This window comes from Hevea brasiliensis, chromosome 15 (assembly GCF_030052815.1).
Source record: "Hevea brasiliensis isolate MT/VB/25A 57/8 chromosome 15, ASM3005281v1, whole genome shotgun sequence".
NCBI lineage: Eukaryota > Viridiplantae > Streptophyta > Magnoliopsida > Malpighiales > Euphorbiaceae > Hevea > Hevea brasiliensis.
The window spans coordinates 21807178-21829319 of record NC_079507.1 but is presented as its reverse complement, the minus strand read 5'-3'; the positions used below and the strand labels follow the sequence as shown (position 1 = coordinate 21829319).

Sequence of the window (22142 nt, the reverse complement as noted above, 5' to 3'; positions counted from 1 at the left end):
CTTCGTTCTACTTAACTTAAAACCCTTTGACTCTAGAGTACTTCTCCAAAGTTCTAGCTTCCTATTGACTCCTTCTCGTGTCTCATCTATCAGAACAATATCATCTGCAAACATCATGCACCAAGGAATACTCTCTTGTATATGTTTCGTCAGTTCATCTAAAACTAATGTAAAAAGGTAAGGGCTTATAGCTGATCCTTGGTGTAATCCAATTGAGATCGGAAAATCTCTTGTATCCCCTCCCACTGTGCGCACAATAGTAGTTGCTCCTTCATACATATCTTTCAATACTTGTATGTACCTAATAGATACCCTCTTTTGTTCTAACACATTCCATAAGACTTCTCTTGGAACACTATCATAAGCCTTCTCCAATTGGATTACACCAAACGACCCTTTCAGTTTAACTCTAACTCATTCTTATATTATAACATATAATCAACTTTGGGCTTTTCTCAATTAAATGGAACGTCTACATAGATATCATTAGTAGGAAATCTGAAGGTGGCTACTGTCCAATTGCAAGCACACAGGACAAACCTCTTCTCCAAAAGACCATGGCTCATGGTCAAGAGTTCCTGTTTCAGAATGCCCACGGCAAAAAGGAAACATTGCACCGACACCCATCCACCTTCCAAAAAGCTTGGGCGTTGCATTGCCTGCAAATCCGCCAATATCAGGTCCTGAAAATGGCTGACCACTCAGTCCCTGTTCAGAAAGTAAAACCAAAATTAGAGAAAACAATATCTTGCAAGAGATGAACACAGAAATTATTTTTATTTTTGAAGCAATTTATTTCCTCTAAATGAAATGAGAGTTTTCTACTTCCTTCCTAATTAAACTATAAACTGAAAAATACTGAGATTCAGTGAAGAATTGAAGAACAGAAGGAAGACCTGAAGACAAGGGGGACTGTCATAAGGAAAACAACTTCAATAGAAGAATAAAATTCTGCAAAATAGATATGCAATCTAGGGTGAAAAGACAATCAGAAGAAACAGAGACAAACAATACAGATCTGCAATTGTTATATTGATAGCACTAATCATGTGTGCACATGTACAATCCTATAATACCAAACCGACTAGAATGCCCTTCTACTTTAAACACTAAACCTCAAGCTAAAGCATATAATCATATTAGCCAACTTATTAAGAACACACTCAACTCCCAATCAACCGGATGACTTGGTAAGTAAATATGCTACTTACCCTACCTTTTTTCAATGCAAGACCTGAATGATCTTCTTTGAAAACATTTTTTAAACAAAATGAAAGTCTACCTCAATATGCTTTGTCCTCTCATGCAATGCAGGAGGAGATAAAGTACAAAGAGTGGCTTGATTGTTGCGTAACAGGTCCATAGGAAGTCCATAATTATATCTGGTAATGGCATGTTTATGGTTCAGCTAGCTCATGAAGAAGGATAAACTGGGATCCATAGATGTCTATAGTTTTGGCTCCATACATTCTAAACTCATCAACTCAAGAAGATATTTTCTCTGCGAAGGATCAATGCCACACTGAGAACAGGCAACTTTAATACCTAAGAGACATTGCAGCTCATTTACGTCTTCAATTTCACAGATGCTATTTAAAATCAATATAGTGCTTGAATGCGCTCATTATCATATGCTGTAATTAACTAATTACAATATCATTTGCGTAGACAATTGAGAAAATTTCCCTCTCCTTTGCAAGTGTATAGAAGACAGTACTTCAGCAATACAACACTTGAGACCAAACTCGATAACAACATCAATAAATCAACTGAACCAAGCATAAGGAGGTTGTTCAAGACTGAACTGAACTCAACTCAACTCAACTCAACTCAACTTAACTAAGCCTTTATCCCAAAAATTTGGGGTCGGCTATATTGAGTCATGAGAAACATGATCTCTTGGGTCCAGCCTCAGATGAAATGTGATCAAAGTGAGACAATGAATAATTGAGTCAAGCTTGCCACCAACCTCTAGGCCAGCAAATATAACGAAGCTCTTAGTTCGTCTGACACAGCGCAAAGCTTAAATAGAAACACACTCCACACACGAGTGAAATTTGAGAGAAAATACTCTGCTGGATATTTTATTCTTCAAAAAATAAAGATGAAATACACATTTTATGAGCATTTATAGAGTTTTAGGTTTCTAAACCCAATAGGAATGAAACTATTAATTAAGAAGTTTGGCTAAATACATTAGAAATCCTAAATTAAACAGGGAAATAACTAAATCCTAGCTAACATAGGAATACAAAATTACCTAATCGTAGTTGAAATAGGAAAATAAAATAAGCTAAATTGGCAACTAAAAAACACTCCAAAATCAAGTAAGATCATGTTAGGACTGCTGGGAGCACACATGGAGATATATTGAGCTGCTGAACACAATTTCCCATACTGTCCCCAGAGAGACACAAATTTATGCTATTTTTCACCCTTTTGCTTCCTTTGCCTCTTCTATGGCTGTTTGGAAATCCAAGCCCCGCATACCATCCGTCACACTATATTGATTGGGAGATCAAATGCTTATACCCCAACTTGGAAGATATCCTTTGCAAGGAACACTTAAAGGTGAACATTTAATGAACAAATGATCTCTTGCAAGGATTAATGTAGTGCCTATTCTGCTGGTGCTTGTTGTTATGGAAAGTCAATCACTATGTTATGGAAAGTCAATCACTATATTATTTCTCTGTATATTTTGTATTCTGTATTCCTATTTAGGATTTCTTATTTAGGATTTCTTACTAATTAGTAGAACACAATTATAGGAATCAATTGTATATATATACCCATGTACAGATTAATTGAAATCAATGAGAATCATCTCTTTCTACACTTGTAACTATTTGAAAGTGCTCTGAAAGCAAGAGACAAGGTAGGGACCACAATCAAATACGTACTAAAGGGACCTGGACATGACAATTAACTTTCTCTCTTCTCCCATTCATCTTCACTATTCTTAACTCCTGACTCCCTGAAATTGACAAGACCATCAAAGTGTCATTTGTTAACCGTGCAACTAATCATGTCCTTACTTCAACTTATGCAAAAATTTTATGATATCCATTTGTTCTCACTCTTTTCGCATCATTTCACATCCGATAGCCTTTTCCTCCAGCAATTTAAAGCAATCCACAGTTCAACTATACGTACAACTAAGAGTGCTAACCCCAAAATACAAAAATCCAGAAAGAGTGTGCAAGCCTGCAAGGGGTATATTCTTCATCTTTTCATCATTTTGTTCATGTAAATTTTCTAGTGGCCTTTATGTAGGAGGACATTCTTAAACTTTAGACTTCTCAAGTATTCAATTTTCCCACTTTCCTAAGATTGCTAGCCAAAACACAACAATATAGTTTCTTAAACTTCATAAATTACTTACCAATTGAAGTACCATGGAGATAGACATGTGAAGATGCTCCCAATTTGAAAGGTTGTCTCCTGTCCATGTTGCAGCATACTTTTGACTGCCAATAAATCCAGCTCTAGTAAGAACAAAGGGACGTGTATTTTCATTAGCTAATTTCATGCCTTCAAATGTTGATCTTGCCATCAGCATGCCATATACCTAAAATAAAGACATCATGTCAAAAATTACATTTGAGTAAAAGACCTTGTTTGTATCAAATTCATATAAAATTATATTTAAAATGATTTAAAATAATTGTCAATAAATTCATCATTTAAATAGTTATATTTAAATTAAATAGATTTATAAGATAGTTTTTATTTCTCTTAATAAAATAAAATTATATTTTTTATGATGAAATCACGTTCTGTCAAAATTATATCGTTATATAGCTAAATTTGATGGTCAAACAATTGAATGATATTAAGATTAAAAAATAATTATTAAATAATAAAGAATGTAAAAATAAAAGTGTCTTAAGTAATAAAAAGATTAAAAAAAAGTAAAGAAGAAGCGAGGAGCCACTGTGGTTCCTATTAGAATAGCAATGCACAGATTGATGTAAATCCCTACAATCAAGAAATCCTAGAATAGGAATGTACAGATTGATGTAAATCCCTATAATTAAAGAATCCCTTGATTACTGAAATTGTGTAATTCTTCCCTAAAAGGGACTCTAATTATACATATATAGTCATAGCTTGAGAGGATTAATCAAGCTAATTTTTCCTCAAAATCTCCTTTCTTTCTTCTTCTCTATTTCTCTAAATTCTCATGGTATCAGAACATAAAAAGGCTTGATTTTTTCTTCTGCTGTACTATTTTTCTTTTTTGTTCCTGTTAATATATATATATATATATATATATATATATATATATATATATATATATATAAAACAACACCATCGTTCTTAGTTCACCATCTGCCAAAGGGAGGTGGACTACACCACAGTCCAAATCAATTCCTTGACTGTCGGTGAGTCAGAACCTAGAATTTCAGCATCGAAATCCCAACAGTCAGTCACCACGGGCCACCACAACCGTTCTAGCACCATAGCGTGACCAATTTTCCGACATCCCTTCTTGCTGGAAGTTTCTTCCTCAATCTCGCCAAAGCCAGGCAACTCTGTCTAAGTGGTTCCATGCCTTTGGGTCTTCTGAGATCAAGCAACTCTTGTCTCTTAGGTCTTTGGCACTTTTGAAGATCTACTGCACTTGTGCCTTTTAAACTCTACTTCTATAGACATTTATAAAATATGAAAAAAAAAAAAGGAAAAGAGCTATTTAAAAAAAATGCCTGAAAAAAGTACTAGTATTCTCTCACTTCAACTGGGGCTGCTTCCGATAAGTATCTACAATACTAAGCAACAAAACAGCAGACATTGTCCTCATCTACTGCCATCCAACATGGTAATACATTTGCTCATTTGACACAGTTTTTATCTAATGAGTTATGGATTTTTTATTCTGGTACCTCAAATCACATTTCTAGTAACCTAACTCTTTTCTCTATTCTTAATTCTTCTTCAAATTTTGTTGATGTTACCCTGGCTAATTGATTAAAAACTGCAGTTAAAGGAATAGGTAAGGCTCACCCTCTTCCTTCCCTACCTTTAAATTCAGTCTTATTTGCGCTCGAATGTCCATATAATGTGATATTCATTAGCAAGTTAACTAAACAACCAAACTGTTCTATAACCTTTTTCTATTGATTCTGTTCTTGTGCAAGATCGGGGTACAGGAAAAGTGATTTGTGTAGGCCATGAGCAGTGTTGTTAAAGTCGTCCAAAGGCGCCAGGCGAGGCGAGGCTACTACGACTTGCCAGGCGAGGCGAGGCTACTACGACTTGCCAGGCCGAGGCAAGGGTACTGCGAAGAGGCGACCGCCCAAACCTAAGAAGTGAAAGTCAATGACGCCTTGATAAAGGTGGAGTTAATAGAATCAAGCAACATCTTGCTAGAAGTTACAAAAATGTGATTCCATGTCCAAAATGTCTAGAAGATGTGAAGAGTCAAATTCAGGACTTTATTAGTAAAAAAAAGAGAACAAAAATCAGTAATAAATATGAAAAGACCACCTAAATTTGAGAATGTTGAAACACTAGAAATTAATGAAAATGAGAAAGAGGATGATGAGATGCAAGAAATTCATAGTAAAAAACAAAGGGAAACAATTTATAGTGCTTTAAAAAGAGCAAAAGTTCTACAACCACAAAGCAATAAAGGGCTTATTGATGCTTATTTTTTCCCCAAACTGGCTGTCATGGGAAAAAATGTGAGGCAAACTACTATTGATGAAAATAGTCCAGCTAAGAAGGAGTTAAGGAAGCGTGCTTATATTGCCATAGCACGATAGATATATGATGTAGGAATAGCTTTTAATGCTATAAATTATTATAGTTTTAGAGAAATGATTCGAGTAATTAGAAATTATGGAAGGGAAAAGAAACCTCTAAGTTATCATGAGGTTAGAGTTCAGTTACTGAATAAGGAAGTGCAGATTACCAATGATCTTCTTGAGTCTCATAAAGAAGAATGAGCGAATTATGGATGTTCATTGATATGTGATGGATGAACGGAAAGAAAAATGAGAACCTTGATTAATTTCTTGGTTAATAGCCCAAAAGGAAGCGTGTTTATTAAATCAGTTGATGCAAGTAAAGAATCAAAGACAGCTGCATTGTTGACTAGTTTGATTAAGAAAGCATTAATGGCAACTGGTCCTGAAAAAGTGGTTCAAGTGGTTACAGATAATTTATCAAATAATGTTACAGCAGGTAAAGTTCGTATTTAGTATTTTCTATTAATGATATATAATTGACATGAAAAATCTATTTATTTTTATTATTAATGAAATAAATTATCTACTTGTTTATGTCAAGAAGAATGTTGGAAGCAAATTTTTCCCATCTATGCTATACTCCATGTGCAACTCATTATATAGATTTGATCTTGGAAGATATTTTTAAGATAAGGGTTTTTAAAGAATTATTCCGCAAAGTTGTTGAGCTTACTGGTTTTGTATACGGCTCTTCAGGAGTTCTGAATATGTTGCGGAGTTTACTAAAGGAGTAGAATTGCTAAGGCCAAAACAAACTAGATTTGCTACTGCTTTCATTACATTGGAAAGGATTCATCTTTAGAAGGCCAACATTAGAAATGTTTACTTCAAAGAGCTGAACAACTAGTAAATGGACTAAAGAAGTGAAAGGCAAAAAGTGTGAAAGAACGGTTTTGAGTCCTGCCTTTTAGAATCATGTTGTATATACTCTTAAGGTTCCTAGTCCTCTTGTTTGTGTGCTGCAACTAGTTGATAATGAAAAAAAAAAAAAACATCCTGGATTTGGAGATAGAATTATACTATTAAAGCTAGTACTAGAAGGAGAAATAATAAATGTAGTTAGTGCTTATGCCCCACAAATAGGACTAAATAGTAAGAGTAAACAAAGATTTTGGGAAGATTTGGATGATTTAATGCAAAGCATACCAAATAAGGAGAATATTTTCATCGGTGGAGATTTGAATGGACATGTAGGAAGTAATAGGCAAGGTTATGAGAATGTTCATGAAGGCTTTGTTTTTGGCAACCGAAATGAGGAGGGAAAAAGCATTCTGGATTTTGCTATGGCATACGACCTAATACTAGCAAATACATACTTTATAAAAAGAGAGTCATATTAGTGACTTTCAAAAGTAGACAACATAGAAGCCAAATTGACTTCCTCTTAACTAGGAAGACAAATAGAGCTCTATGCAAAGATTGTAAGGTCATTCCGGGAGAGGCTTTAACAAGCCAACATCAGGTAATGGTCTTGGATGTCAAGTTTAAAAACAATTCAAGTAAGGTTAGAAGAAATAATGTAGCTCGACCAAAGTGGTAGGAGTTGAAAGGAGTAAAGCAAGTGAAGTTCAAAATGAGCTTCTCGAGTCTGAAGCATGAAAGCTAGATGTGGAGGCCAATGGTATGTGGATACAGATGGCATCAAAGATTAGAGAAGTAGCTAGAAAAGTACTTGGAGAGTCTAGAGGACATGGACCACCCTCAAAAGAGAGATGGTGGTGGAATGAGGAAGTACAAAAAGCAGTGAAGAGAAAGAGGGAATGATATAAGAAATTACATAAGTGTGATAATAATAAGGCATATAAACAGTACAAGATAATAAAAAAAGAGGCAAAAAAGGCAGTTAGTCAAGCAAGAGCGCAGGCCTTTGAAAAGTTGTATGATAAACTTAGAACTAAAGAAGGGGAGAAAGATATTTATAGATTAGCAAGGAGGAGAGAAAAGAAATGTCAAGATCCCAATCAAGTTAAGTGCATTAAGGATAAAGAAGGAAAAGTATTTGTGAAAGATGAGGACATTAAAGAAAGATGGAGAAATTATTTTGATGATCTTTTTAATAATAGTCAAAATGATAATAGCGTGAATATAGACTACAGAGCAATAGAAAAGAATGTAAATTATACTAGAAAGATTAGATCTTTAGAAGTAAAGGAATAACTTAAGAGAATGAAGTAGGTAAAGCTTGTGAACCCGATGGAATACCAATTGAAGTGTGGAAGTGTTTGGGAGATATGGGAGTGGCATGGTTGACTAAATTGTTTAATAAGATTCTAAACTCAAAGAAAATGTCTGATGAATAGAGAATGAGTATTTTAATACCCATTTTTAAAAATAAGGGAGACATACAGAGTTGTTCAAACTATATGAAAATTAAACTCATGAGTCATACTATGAAGTTGTGGGAGAGAGTTCTGGAACATCGACTACGTCATGACACTTCTATCTCCCCCAATCAATTTGGCTTCATGCCCAGTAGTTCAACTATGGAAGCGATCTTTCTCATTAGAAGCTTGATAGAGAAATATAAAGATATGAAGAAAGATCTACACATTATTTTTATCGATTTGGAGAAGGCTTATGATAGTGTTCCAAGATATGTCTTATGAAGAGTGATAGAATAAAAGAGGATATCTATTAGGTACATACAAGTGTTGAAAGATATGTATGAAGGAGCAACTACTATTGTGCGCACAGTGAGAGGGGACAAAAGAGATTTTCCTATCTCAGTTGGATTACACTAAGGTTCAGCTGTAAGCCCCTACCTTTTTACATTAGTTTTAGATGAATTGACGAAACATATAGAAGAGAGTATCCCTTGGTGCATGATGTTTGCAGATGATATAGTTCTGATAGATGAGACGAGATAAGGAGACAATAGAAAGTTAGAGCTTTGGAGAAGTACTCTAGAATCAAAGGGCTTTAAGCTAAGTAGAACTAAAACAGAATACACGCATTGCAAGCTCAGTGAAGGCCGAACTAATAATAGGAAAGGAGTTAGTTTGGATGGAGTGGTACTATCCCAAAGTAATCACTTTAAATATCTCGGGTCAGTCCTTTTTGAAGTAGATAAGTGATGTGAGGAGGATGTTAGTCATAGGATTAAAGCCGGATAGTTGAAGTGGAGACGTGCCACGGGAGTTTTATGTGATCGTAAGATTCCCAATAAGTTGAAAGAAAAATTTTACCGTACACCATACGACTTGCCATGTTATATAGTAGTGAGTATTGGGCACTGAATGAGTCGTATGTGTCTAAGATAAGAGTTACGAAGATGAGAATGTTAAGGTGGATGAGTCGCCATACTAGACTAGATAAAATCTGTAACGAGAGTATTAGAGAAAAGGAAGTAGTAGTGCCAATTGAGGATAAGTTGAGAGAAGGGAGATTGAGGTGATTTGATCATATGAAGTGTAGACATACAGAGGCTCCAGTTAGACAAGTAGAGCACATTAGGTTAGATGATAGAAAGAAAAGAAGGGTTAGACCTAAACTGACCTGAAAAGAATAGCACAACATGACCTAGAAACATTACACATTTACGAGGATTTAACCCAAAATCGTTTAGAGTGGAGAAAGATAATCCATATGGCTGACCCCAATTTTTTGGGATAAAGGCTTAGTTGAGTTAAGTATAGAAACAATGCAAATAATTTTTTTTTTTTTCCTTTTAATATGCATTTTTTTACTTATCAAACTAGTTAAAAGTGTGAATTTTTATGTTAAAAGTATACACACACACACACATATATATTAGACAATTTAGACTATGGCACTTTGCTTCAAAAAGGCCTCGCCTCGTCTCTCGCCTAAGGCCATAGGGTTCCCTGTTGCCTTGATAACACTGGCCATGAGTTACAAGGACTGTATCATCTCTCTAGCTCAAAGTCTCATGTTGCCTTTACTTCTGATGCCACTTCTAGTCTTCATAATTATTTGGGTCACCCAAATATATCCAAATTCCAAAAACTAGTTCCTTCTCTTTCTCACTTATCCTTTTTAAATTGTGAGTCTTATCAACTTAGCAAACAAACACGTTCTTCTTTTCCAAAAAGACTTAATAATCGGATTGCATCCATGTTTGACATTGTTCATTTAGATATATGGTGTCCAAGTTGAGTCAATTTAACTTTGGTTTTTCATTATTTTGTCACCTTTATTGATGAATATTCTCGTTGCACTTAGTTATTTTTAATGAAAAATTATTTTGAGTTGCTTTCTATCTTTTAAAAATTTTGTGCTGAGATACATACTCAATTTGGCTTTTCTATTAAAGTGTTGCACAGTGATAATGCACGAAAATATTCTTCTCTTCCTTTTCAAACCTTTATGTCTTCTCCGGGTATCAGTCATCAGTCTTCTTACGCCCGTACTCCTCAACAAAATGGAGTAGTTGAGCGTAAAAATAAACATCTAATTGAAACAGCTCATACTTTGCTCCTTCATCATCATGTACCCCTTCGTTTTTGGGGGAATGTTGTCCTTATTGATTGCTATTTGATTAATCATATGTCTTCTTCTATTTTGCAGAATCAAAGTCCTCATTTAGTTCTCCATCCATATCAAAATCCTTTTCCTCCTTCATTGCGTGTCTTTGATTGTACCAGTTTTGTTCACAATCTCACTCCAGGAAAAGACAAACTTCAACCAAAATCTATCAAATGTGTTTTCCTAAGGTACTCTCATATTCAAAAAGGCTACAAATGCTATGATTCAACTACCATAAATATTTTGCTTCAGCAGATGTAACCTTTTTCGAGACTTCTTCACATTTTTTACCAAATACCATTAACCAAACTTTCATTTCCACATCTCCTCCTATTCCTATTCTTCCTATTCTGTATTCTGTATTTCTATTTAGGATTTCTTATTTAGGATTTCTTCCTAATTAGTAGAACAAAATTATAGGAATCAATTGTATATATATACCCATGTACAGATTAATTGAAATTAAGGATAATCATCTCTTTCTACATAGTATCAGAGCAGGTCATCTATCTAGGGTGACTATTTGTTCTCACCACCCAGCTCAGGAGAGACTTTGGCCGCCGACCGGCCGTTTCGACTCCGATCAACATCGCCGGCGTCGCCTCAACCTCCTCATTCCACCACTGTGTGTTGTTGCCTGATCCAGTATACCATTAAAGGACTTCTGAGGTTTGGTTGTCAGATCCTATTTCTGTATTTGCTTGATTTGTGATTTTTGGTTATTTTGTTGCTGTAAGCACTTTGGATTAGCATTTCGGTTAGTTTTCTTTGTCTCAATAAATGGCAGACAATAAGAATGTTATTTCTGATGTGATTCCAGTGATGACTAAGATCACGGAACACAAACTTAATGGTTCGAATTACCTGGAGTGGAGTAAGACTGTTAGGATCTATTTGCGTAGCATTGATAAGGATGATCACCTTACTAAAGATCCACCTACGGATGATACACTACAAACTTGGCTAAGGGAGGATGATCGGTTATTTTTGCAGCTTCGGAACTCAATTCACAGTAAGGTAATTAGTTTAATTAATCACTATGAATTTGGTAAGGAATTGATGGATTACTTAGATTTTCTATATTCTGGTAAAAGGAATATCTACCATATTTATGATGTTTGTAAGGCATTTTACCATACTGAGAAAGAGCATAAGTCTCTCACGACTTATTTTATGGATTTTAAACGGGTATATGAGGAACTTAATGTATTGTTGCCTTTTAATCCTGATGTGAAAGTTCAGCAGGCCCAACGGGAGCAACTGACTGCTATGAATTTTTTTGTAGACCTTCCTTCAGAGTATGAGCCTGCTAAATCTCAGATTCTCTCCAGTTCTGAGATTTTCTCTTTGCATGAAACGTTCACACGGGTCCTTCGTACAGAGAGTACCTAATCTTCACAGCCTGCCAGTAATGCTCTTATTAGCCGTAATCCAAATGGACAACAGAGTAATAGAAAAGGAAGTAGAGAAGGAATTACTGGCAACAGAAGTAATCAGCGTAATGGAGAGGCTAGTTCTAATCAGGACTCAAGAAGAGTCATTTGTTATTATTGCCATGAGCCTGGCCATACAAAATATAATTGTCCGCAACTTCAGAGGAAAAATCAGCGATCACAGATGGCAAATATGCCAGCAGAGGATTCTACTATATCCTCCTCTGAGAAAACTATTTTGGTATCTGCAGAGGATTTTGCACAGTTTTCCCAGTATCAGGCATCTCTAAAGCCTACCAGTTCCCCTATCACTGCGATTGCTGATTCAGATAAATCCACTACATGTATTGTGTCTTCCTCATCCAAATGGGTTATTGATTCTGGTGCGACAGATCACATGACAGGTAATTCTAGTCTTCTATCTGTTTTTCAATCTAATCTCACTTCCTCTACTGTTACTTTAGTTGATGGTTCTACTCCGAGGATTCCGATTGATTAGCAATCTCTTGCTCGATGGCTATATCTGTCTTGTTTCATCGATTATATGTTCTTAAATCTGGCCTTTTTAGTCTTTCTCGAGATTTAGGTAACTCTCCCTGAGTTTCATTGTTAGGTATAGGCTCTAAACCCAGATTCTCCCCCTGAAATGAGGGTTGGGAGAGGATGAGGATGAAGGAAAATACACCTCTTCCTTCCTATGGGCCTAAAGAGGTGGATGGAAATAAGATTCAGATTCTCTGAAGGTAACGTCCATACTCACAAAATATTTTTGTAAAGGAGAATGATAACACCTATATCCCTTCTGAGTACTAGAATAACCAACAAAAACACATTTCAGGGCTAGGGGTTCTAATTTCCCACTATTAAATTTATGAACAAAGCAAACACAACCAAATACTTTTGGAGGAATGATATATGAATTTTTACCCTGCAAAACCTCTAAAGGACTCTAAACTCCAATGTCCGAAGAGGCATCCTGTTAATAAGATATGCATTAGAAAGAATAGCATCCCCCCAGTAAGGTTTAGGAACATTCATGGTAAATATAAGAAACCTAGCAACCTCAAGTAAGTGTCTATTTTTTCTCTTAGATACTCCATTTTGGGAACTCGTATTAACACAACAAGTCTGATGTAAAACCCCATGTGCCTTCAAATACTCCTGAAAGACTCCATTCATATATTCTGTACCATTATCAGTTCTCAATATTTTAACATGAGCATCAAACTGTGTACTAATCATTTTATGGAACTGCTGGAAACAAGAGAAAACTTCATTTTTCCCTTTCATCAAATATACCCAAGTTAACCTACTGCAACAATCAATAAAGGTCACAAACCATCTGTAGCTCGATAAAGACACAGTTTGAGTAGGCCCTCATACATCAGAATAGATAGTCATAAAAGGAACTGAAACCTTATTATTTATTGTAGGATAAGATTGTCTAGTGTGTTTAGCAAACTCACAAGTATCATATACTAACAATTCAGTTTTGCATTGTTTAAACAGAAAATGATAAAGTTTTTCTAACACAGTAAATGAAGGATGTCATAATCTCTTATGCCACATGATAATTTGTTCCTCAGCACCCATAGATTGCCCCAACATGGCCTGGCCAATATAATTATTCAAGAGATATAGCCCATCTTGCAATCTACCACTGCCAATCGTTCTCTCTGCAGTCAATTCCTGAAATACACAGTGAGTTGGGAAAAATTCAATTTTGCAGTTTAGAGCTTTTGTGATTGAACTGACAGACAAGAGGTTAATAGGAAAGCTAGGCATATGTAAAACATAACTAAGACTTATATTAGAGGTGCATTTAACAGAACCTATTCCAGAAACACTAGATAAGGATCCATCCACAGTGTGAACTTTTTCTTTTCCTGAACATAAAGAATAGGATATGAATTTATTTTTAGAGCCTGTCATATGCTTGTTTGCTCCAGAATCTATAACCCAAAAAGAATTATTAAAATTTACAAGAAAAGCATTACCTGAGTTGACGAAGTTAGAAGAGGCAACTGTGGTGGATTGCGATTCAAGTTGTGATAGCAAACGCCTTAGAGTCTGTACCTCTTTATTGGAAAACATCTCAGTGGTGGTAGTATCTTCAGACAGATTCACAGCCCAGATATATTAGCTTGTGATCTAGTAAAGCCCATCTTTTTTCCTCCATGCCCTTTAGTGGGGCGTCCATGCAATTTCCAACAATGTTCCTTAGTAGCCGGTTTTTTCCACAATAGTCACAATGTAGTTGATCCTTATCTGATGAACCATGTGACTGTTCACGTGAGGAATTAACAACTTGCCCTGCCTTATCAACAGACATAGAATGAATCATGGCACTCCTCCTGCTCTCTTCCTACTGAACATAAGAGTATGTCTGTCATAAGGTAGGTAAAGGATCCTTCCCAAGCACTTGGACCCTAATTTGATCATATTCTATATTCAACCCAGCAAGAAAATCATAGATCCGCTCTTTCTCAACCAACTTCTAAAATTTAACAGCATCTACAGGACATGAGGCCTAAAAGTCCTAGTAAACTTCCAATTTCTGCCATAGACCACTCAATTCTGCATAATATTGAACAATAGTTAGCTCACCCTGTTTTATACCATGAACCTTATTTCGAAGTTCATACACTTATGCATCGTTCCAAACTTGAGAATAGGTCTGAGAAACTGCACTCCAAATGGCAGCTACACTATTCAACAGTAAATACCCATGAGCTATACGTGGTTGCATGGAATTGATAAGCCATGACATGATAAGAGAATTTTCTTACTCCCATTGACTGTAGGTAGAAGCAGACTTTTCTGGTTTTTGCTTATCTCCAGTAAGATAACCCAGCAACCCTCTAGCTTGAATAAAAAGGAGACACGATCTAAACCATGCAAGGTAATTTGTCCCATCAAGCTTTACGGGGCTAATAATTAATGAGAGATTTTTAGTTTTAGTAGTGATTTTCCCTTCAACTACTCAATTTTTTGCATCAGACATGATTCAGAGAACTGATTAAAAGAAACAATAGGCAAAAGACAAATACCCAAAAACAAAATTGCAAACCAAGAGATAGGAATAGGCTGAGCAGAGGCGCGGTACACTAGGGATGTCGTCGAAAAAAAAAAATGCTGCCGGAAAAATTGACCAGGAACTAGCTCACTCCTCGGCTCATGCACACGAGGCGGAAAGCTTCTGTCAGCGCATGGGATCATGCACTAGCGAGAATCCAGGCGAGGACCGGCGACGAGGTTCTCTTCCTTCCTAAAGGGGCGGTGACAACTACCTCCCTCAACAGACCCACTTTCAAGGCTTACCCACACAAACCCTAACTATTTCTCACTGTTTTCTCTCTGCAAAAAAACAAAAAAAAAAAAAAAAAAAAAAGATAAAATGGCTAAGGCTCTGATACCATGTTGAGATTAGAGAGAATTGAAGAATTTTTTGATGTATTTCACAGTGTTACAATGATTCAAATTTATACACAAATGCTATAGCCTTAATAGGAAAGAAAATAAAAGCTAATAAATACAAATATCCCTAATATCACTAATTTACATTCTAATTTATAACTAATGCACTAATTAAGGGATTTCAACACATTCTAATTTACAGCTAATGCACTAATTAAGGGATTCCAACATATATATACAGTCATAGCTTGAAAGGATTAAACAAGCTTATTTTTCCTTAAAATCTCCTTTCTTTCTTTTTCTCTATTTCTCTAAATTCTCAGTTTCGTTTCATATAATAATATGGTTATCAACAAAAAATACAAATAAAAAAAAGGTGAAAAGGCACTTTGGTTCCATTTAAATATATATAATAATCTAGTTACCAACAGTAAATACAAATAAAAATTTCATGGAACTATTTTTAAATTCCAATAGAAAGCATTCTTTTTTTAATAGAAAACAAGAGAAAAGCACATGATGAATACATTGTGATAGTACGAGTGCTCTTGACAGCCTCCAAGTTCATCATCTCCTCGATGAATATTTTTTTCAGGCATTGTCTTTGTCACTGTCTGAAAAGTGAAATAATAAGGCCAAGCACCATTGAAGAGATTGCAAGCAATAAGAAAGTCACAATGAGAATCACCTTAAAAATAGCTGGCTCATTCATATCATTCCATATGCCATCAATACCATTAGAAATGAAATCTTTAACTAGACTAGCCCACCAGGAGCGAACTTTTGATTGTGTGAAGTCTGGGAAAACACAAGGCCCAGGCCACACCTCCCCTAAAAATGGATAAGAAAACAATAACTAAACATTTCTTTTTCTTAGTTTTTATTTATTTATTTATTTATTTTTTGGGGAGGGGGGATGCAAAAAGATGAGTTAATTTCTAAATGAAAACTAGAAGCACACCAATAAATGGTCTTCCATCTGCTCTTTGAATCCAAACATCACCTTTATTTCCACTATCATACACAAAATAACCTTCTTCGCATTTGATACCAGGATCAAGCATCCATATTGCTTTAAAACCTATATCATGGAGATCTTTCGCCAAAGATTGTGGATCTGGAAAACGTTCCTAAAATATTTCACAATAAAATTTCCCAATCAAGATTGACTATTGCTAGCTTATCATAGAAAATGCATTTCTTTTCATGCCAATATGCTCCATTCAAAAGATCATTCTTAATTCTTAGTGAATTTAGCAAAAGACAACAACTAATAAAATTGCAAACGCACATAAGTAAATGCATTCAGAAGAGGAGATAACTATTAATGGCTTACAAAATGTCCATAAACCAGTATTACCCCAATATAGCAGAGTTGTAAGAACTAGGAAGGGTGACTTGAATATCTGACTACTTAGATGCTTGCACCAAAATGGCTTCCTTTAAAGACTTGAATAATGCACCTTTGGTTTATTTGCATCCCAAGACGTGAATTATTAATTTGCAAGGCACGGTTCAATTTTGGAGTCTATAAATAGCCTCAGCCATACAATAATACTCAAGAATCTAATTTTTATTGGAAACATGAATATCATTCCACATATTTGTATATGATATATCTATGCATATCTCTACGAGCATGTGTTGCATGTATTTGTTATCGTGGGAATTTAGTCCATAGGCTTGACTATCAAGATTAGGATAATGCAAGCCACAAAAATGTTCCATGGAAAAATATCATTCCTCATTCTAGAATTGAATGGTGATCATCTATAATTGGCAAAAAAAAAAAAATATTGCATTCATGTTGTCTAGTAGTGAATGTGTAGCAAAAAGCAATGAGGCAAGGAAAGAATAACCTCATTGAGCTTATTTAGGGACAAAAAGGAGGTGTTTAGCTATAGAGTAACCTAAAATTTCAATTTAAATGGCAATGAATTTATTATCCAAAAGATTTAAAGGAAACATGCCTGGTCAAATGTGAAACAGCGAAAGCCATCCATGTAGTCAATGTCCATCCATATGACATCACAAGGAATGCCGTTCGTCCTAAATGTTTTGGCAATCTGCAAAAGCGCTCCACAACGAAAAAAGGATATATGATGTCTCACCATCAAAGGTCAATAGTAAAAGGAATAGACAAAACTTTGCAAAAGGGAAACATTAAAAATTGTCCTCCCACATATAAGAAAAAGGGGAAAAAATGCAGCTTCAAACCCCATAGTGGTCAACATATTGACAGCATAAATGCTTCAAAACCCTACCTCACGAACCCTCGTATCAGAATCATAGCTCCATCGACATTGTTGATAACCTAAGGACCACTTTGGAGGCATAAAAACAGTTCCTGAAGACAAATATACAACATAAATCACTAACAAAAATAAAACAGAAAAACGAACAAGTTACCTAAAACTACACAGGTTTTCAATTTGTTTATTGCTTTGAGTAATACTTATCATGCAAGAATAATCTTGTTTTTTCTACAATTAGATAAAAATGCCATGATCTATGTTTGACATGACACCCTCTCTTCTTCTCCCCCCCCCCCCCCCCAAAACCCCTCTTCCTTTTTTCCCCACTACTATCATTAATTGTTGTGCTATGACAAAATTTGCAAATACCAATCTTATATTTATGTTTAACCAAAAAAAGCTGAGGACTATGCATTAAGGTTCTTTATAATTAGAAATTAGGCTATAAGAGGAAACATGGAAAAGAGGAGAGGAGAGGAGAGAGAGAGATTGAAACAATATAAATCCAATAATAGTGCAGCCCCCACTCCATTTTTACTCCTATCATAACAGCTACGCACCATACACCCACATATATTGTCTACTAATACACAACCAATTAATGTTTGAAACTTTGAATGTAAACTCTTTCCAAATTCTCAAAGCACCGTCCTTCCTTCTATCAACATAGGGGTGGCAACTAAATAGCTATTAAACAAATCAAAACAAACCAATCAATAGCTGCTGCCACCACCACAGCACCACCACTAATTTATCACCAAAGATAAGGTTTGATTTGGGTTAAATTGGCATGGGCACCCATAATATTTTAAATGGATAATAAATTGCTTATATTAGTCCTTTACAACCTAACCCATAACCACCTAAAACCCACTCATATGCCACCTCTGCATCCAGATACACCACCTAAGTACTTAACACCCGCCCCCCCCCCCCCCCCCCCCTCCTCCCGCACCCCCCACCCCTCCACAACCCCACCCCTCCCCACACCCCCCAACCACCCAGCGCCACCCCCCCCCCCCCCCCCACCCCCCTCTTCTCCTTCTCCTTCTCCTTCTTCTTTACTTCCTGCTTTGCTACCCAGCCATTACAACCTCTATGTCATGGTGAGCAGAAAATATTAAGGTTGTTATGATGGAAAAGAACCATTCAATGTGATTGCAAACTCCAATACCAAAACAGCAAATACGGGATCACAGGGCTAAAATTTTGATACACAATGACCGATACATTATGTATTGGCAGTTGTTTAAAAAGCTTGCCTACAATCCTTATGGCTGCTACAGGCACTGGGATCCTCATTCAACAGCACTTTAAAGGTTCTGCTTACAAACACCCTTGCTTTAAACATAACCTTGAGTAGAGAAAGTAAAGTTTCTCTACAAACAGCATTTTATGCTCTTAAAGTTTGTGAATTAGCTTTAAAAGCTACTAAACTCACTCTAGGCCTTCAATTAACTGTCCTTGTGATGATTGGTTTTTAACCCACAAACCAACCTGCTTCCTACTAGGTCCTGATATCCTTACATGCAGTGGTGGATCCAGAAAAGTTTTCCAGTGGGGCCTGTGCACCTACATATATATTTGAGTACTAAAAATTATAGCTATTTGATTTAGGTATGGACATACTTATAATTTTATAGGACAAAAGCGGGTAATTTAGTGGAGGCAACCTCATAAAAGCAATGATTATACATGATAAATTTACATGATCAATGGAGGCAAGTGAGATCATTCACTACAGGCAATCCCAAAAAATTATTAAAAAAAAAAAAAATGAAAATATAGAGGGGAGGTGGAGGCCAGTGGAGTCAGTTGCTCCTATGCCCCCATTTAAATCTGCCTCTGCTTACATTAGATTAGAGTCTTTATTTTTCCTTCCAAAGAAGTACAATGTCTCGATACACCACTCTATCTTTTGTGAACTTCTCCCACACCAATATATATATATATATATATATATATATATAAAGGGTAGACTTTCCACACTTCTCATTGCCAATAACAGAGGGAAGGGCAGAACCATATGCACAGAAGTCATATTTGTAACATATAACATTTTCTCAGACAAAGACAGTTGAAAACTGATAGATGTCTGAGGCATTTCATTCTTTCTTTTTTCCCTAATTTCCCTTCCCCTTATTGCAGATTTTACAACCCATCACGTTTGCATACAGGGTTTTCTTGTATCAATATGATTGCAAACTGATATAAATGCCTAGTGCAAACTGATGTTCGTGGGTGTGTGGGGGTATGCATCCACTAGCACAAAACAAATCAAATTTAGTCACCACAAAATTTCTCAGTCAATTTTTAAGGTTAAAATCCATTCCACAAGCTATATAAATCTAATAACAAACCCAACACAACATGCACACAAAAAGAGGACTGATTATATTCGCAGAGGAAAAGCTAATAGTCTCAACTAAATTACCAATTGCATGAGAAAAAGATTTCAGGACAGCTGTGGGTGAAGCAAATGGACCAAACGTAATGATAGGATATGAGGCTGAAGCAATGAATTGAATTATTGATTCCTTCCTCAGATCAACCTGCTTATGGTTGGCAGTAAATTAGATAAAAAAAATATAAGGGCTTACCTAAAGATATTTAAACAGCTTTGCTACAAGTCACATTACCTCACAACGCAGTGTGGTGTCAGCAAGAACACCCATTGCTTCTCCATTTGGAGTAATAGCTAGCACCCAAGGATGTGATTGATACAAGGATGTAGTTCCAGGACCGTAACCCCATGCATCTGTGTTCCATGCGAAAACCTACATTTTAAAATGAAACTGCTTATATTCAGATAAAGTAGATCATGCCCTAGAATTCCGAATCTGGTTTGTATTTGAAAGCCCTTTTTTTTTTTGTTATGAATACAAAAAGGGGATCATTGGGCTTGCGGTACTGGGAGTCCCTAAATACTAGAGCTCATTTGAGAACTCTATATGAGTGTGATGGCTCTAATCCAAGAGTGGAGATGGCATATGAATTAAAATGACTTACTCTCTTCCCTGTCCGCTCAAGTGGTCCACTAACTTCTCCAGTTCCATAAAAGGACGTACCACTGGGAAGCTAAACCAGGTAGAAAAAGAAAAAAAAAAATCATTCTCATTAATTTTAAATTTAACAAGTAGAGGGTACAAATATGGGAAAACTATCAATAACCAACCTCAAGCTTGACAATCTGCTGTCCTAAAACACATTCAAAAGTAGGGATATATGAAGGAACAGAATGACTGATGATTGATGTGTCCCTATCTTTAGAATTGATGAATGAAAGACTGGGATATGCAGCCAGTCTATCATCTCCAGGACAATCAAATCGGAAAACTCCATCTTCCAGGATAGGTTCAAAAATCATATTCCCTGATTTGACATCAGAAGTAACTGTCTTCCCTTCATGACCGGCCATTTTAGATTCCAATGCGAACTTCGTACTGAGTCTGAGCCTCTTCTTTCTTCGTGCCAAAAATAGAATAAGAATTACAGTATTCCCCAACCCAAATTTACGATAATTGGATAAAGAATCAGCCGAATTCCATTCAACCAAACAAGTAGATTATTCCAAAAAAAAAAAAAATTATGTGGCTGAATTGAACCATGATCCCAATAGGCCAGGCCCACTAATACAAGATGATGAATTCAAAAATAGAATCTCTACTGGGTGCATGCATAGGAATTACAAAATTCTGCAACCCATATTTATGATAGACAGGATCAAGAATCAGCGGAATTTGATAAAACCAAACAAATAGATGAATAGAAAACCAAAAAATAAGCGTGTAAATTGAAACCCATTACTCCCACTAGACAACTACCACCTTTGAATATATCTACAAGATGAACTAAGAAAATAGAGTTTCTACTGGGCGCATGCATATGAAACTGAAGTTAAATTTTCAGAATCAAAATTAGAATGCAGAAATAGATGATTGATGAATGATATTGCAGACTTGAAATGAAACAATCAAAGAAAAGTGAAAAGAAAATATCAAAACCTGAATGATCGAAATTTTGAAAATGTTGTGAGAGTGAAGATAGAGCGAAGAGGAGGAAGCTGAGAATGAATGGTGCTAAAGATTTGCAGTGTTGGTACACGTAGTGCTTGTTCCATTGGTGGAGCTGATGAAGTACTAGTATATTCTGCAAATTTCTTTTATTTATTTTTACTATTTTAATATCTCCTAATTCAGAGAGAACAAAGGAACTTGATGCCAAAGTTTTGACGGCCACGTGGCTTGAGCTTTTTAACTTATTTATCTCTAAATAGTTGGATCCGAATTCAATGACGGGGCAATCTTTTTTTAATTTAAAAACTCTCAAAAATTAAAAATTTTAAATTAATTATATAAATTTTCAAATTATTTTTAATTATATTTTAAATAATATTTTTTTAAAATTGAAAATTATAAATTATTATTTAGTTTGCTAACTTAAATATCAAAAAAGTTGTGAAAACTAAATCTCTTTTTACGTTGTAGGTTCATATCCAATAAAAGGATAACTTTAAGCAAGTCATTCTCTCTTCTCTTTTCCTTCTTCCTTTGTCTCTCACCTATTTTATAGTCATAATTAGGTAAACATTTATGCTATGCATAAATTTAATAAAAATTATTTTTTTTAATTTAAATTTTATTATTTTATTAATTTTTTAACATTTATTTATATAATTTAATTATTTAATACTTTATTTTTAACTTTTATATATCTAACTTAGATTTTTAATTTCCTTTCACTTTTTTAATCTTTTCTATGGAAAAACAAATTAGTTAAAATATAATTTAAATATATCA

General features: G+C 35.3%; 1 protein-coding gene and 1 long non-coding RNA gene across 7 annotated transcripts in view; both read right to left on the bottom strand.

Moving 5' to 3' along the window:
- LOC110664588 (uncharacterized) overlaps positions 1-21506 on the bottom strand; it is a 55915-nt gene extending 34409 nt beyond the window's left edge. The window contains exons 1-12 of one of the 6 annotated variants that reach the window (XM_058136275.1): positions 21348-21506; positions 20519-20807; positions 20353-20421; positions 19983-20120; positions 19778-19895; positions 17353-17435; positions 17059-17154; positions 16092-16218; positions 15777-15919; positions 15616-15702; positions 3386-3571; positions 541-708 (exon numbers count right to left, since the gene is read on the bottom strand). In XM_058136275.1, the coding sequence (XP_057992258.1) occupies positions 541-708; positions 3386-3571; positions 15616-15702; positions 15777-15919; positions 16092-16218; positions 17059-17154; positions 17353-17435; positions 19778-19895; positions 19983-20120; positions 20353-20421; positions 20519-20807; positions 21348-21463 (1620 nt within the window). In that variant the 5' untranslated portion in view covers positions 21464-21506. Of the gene's footprint in view, positions 1-540; positions 709-3385; positions 3572-15615; positions 15703-15776; positions 15920-16049; positions 16219-17058; positions 17155-17352; positions 17436-19777; positions 19896-19982; positions 20121-20352; positions 20422-20518; positions 20808-21347 lie in introns of all 6 variants that reach the window. The other 5 variants (XM_021824319.2, XM_021824320.2, XM_058136276.1 and 2 more) reach the window with 5 other exon arrangements.
- LOC110664590 (uncharacterized) lies at positions 12234-15046 on the bottom strand. The gene is made up of 3 exons (XR_002496699.2): positions 13669-15046; positions 13504-13557; positions 12234-13360 (listed from the first exon to the last, which is right to left on the bottom strand). It is a non-coding gene; the product is annotated as an uncharacterized LOC110664590 (long non-coding RNA).
- Positions 21507-22142: the final 636 nt, after the last annotated feature.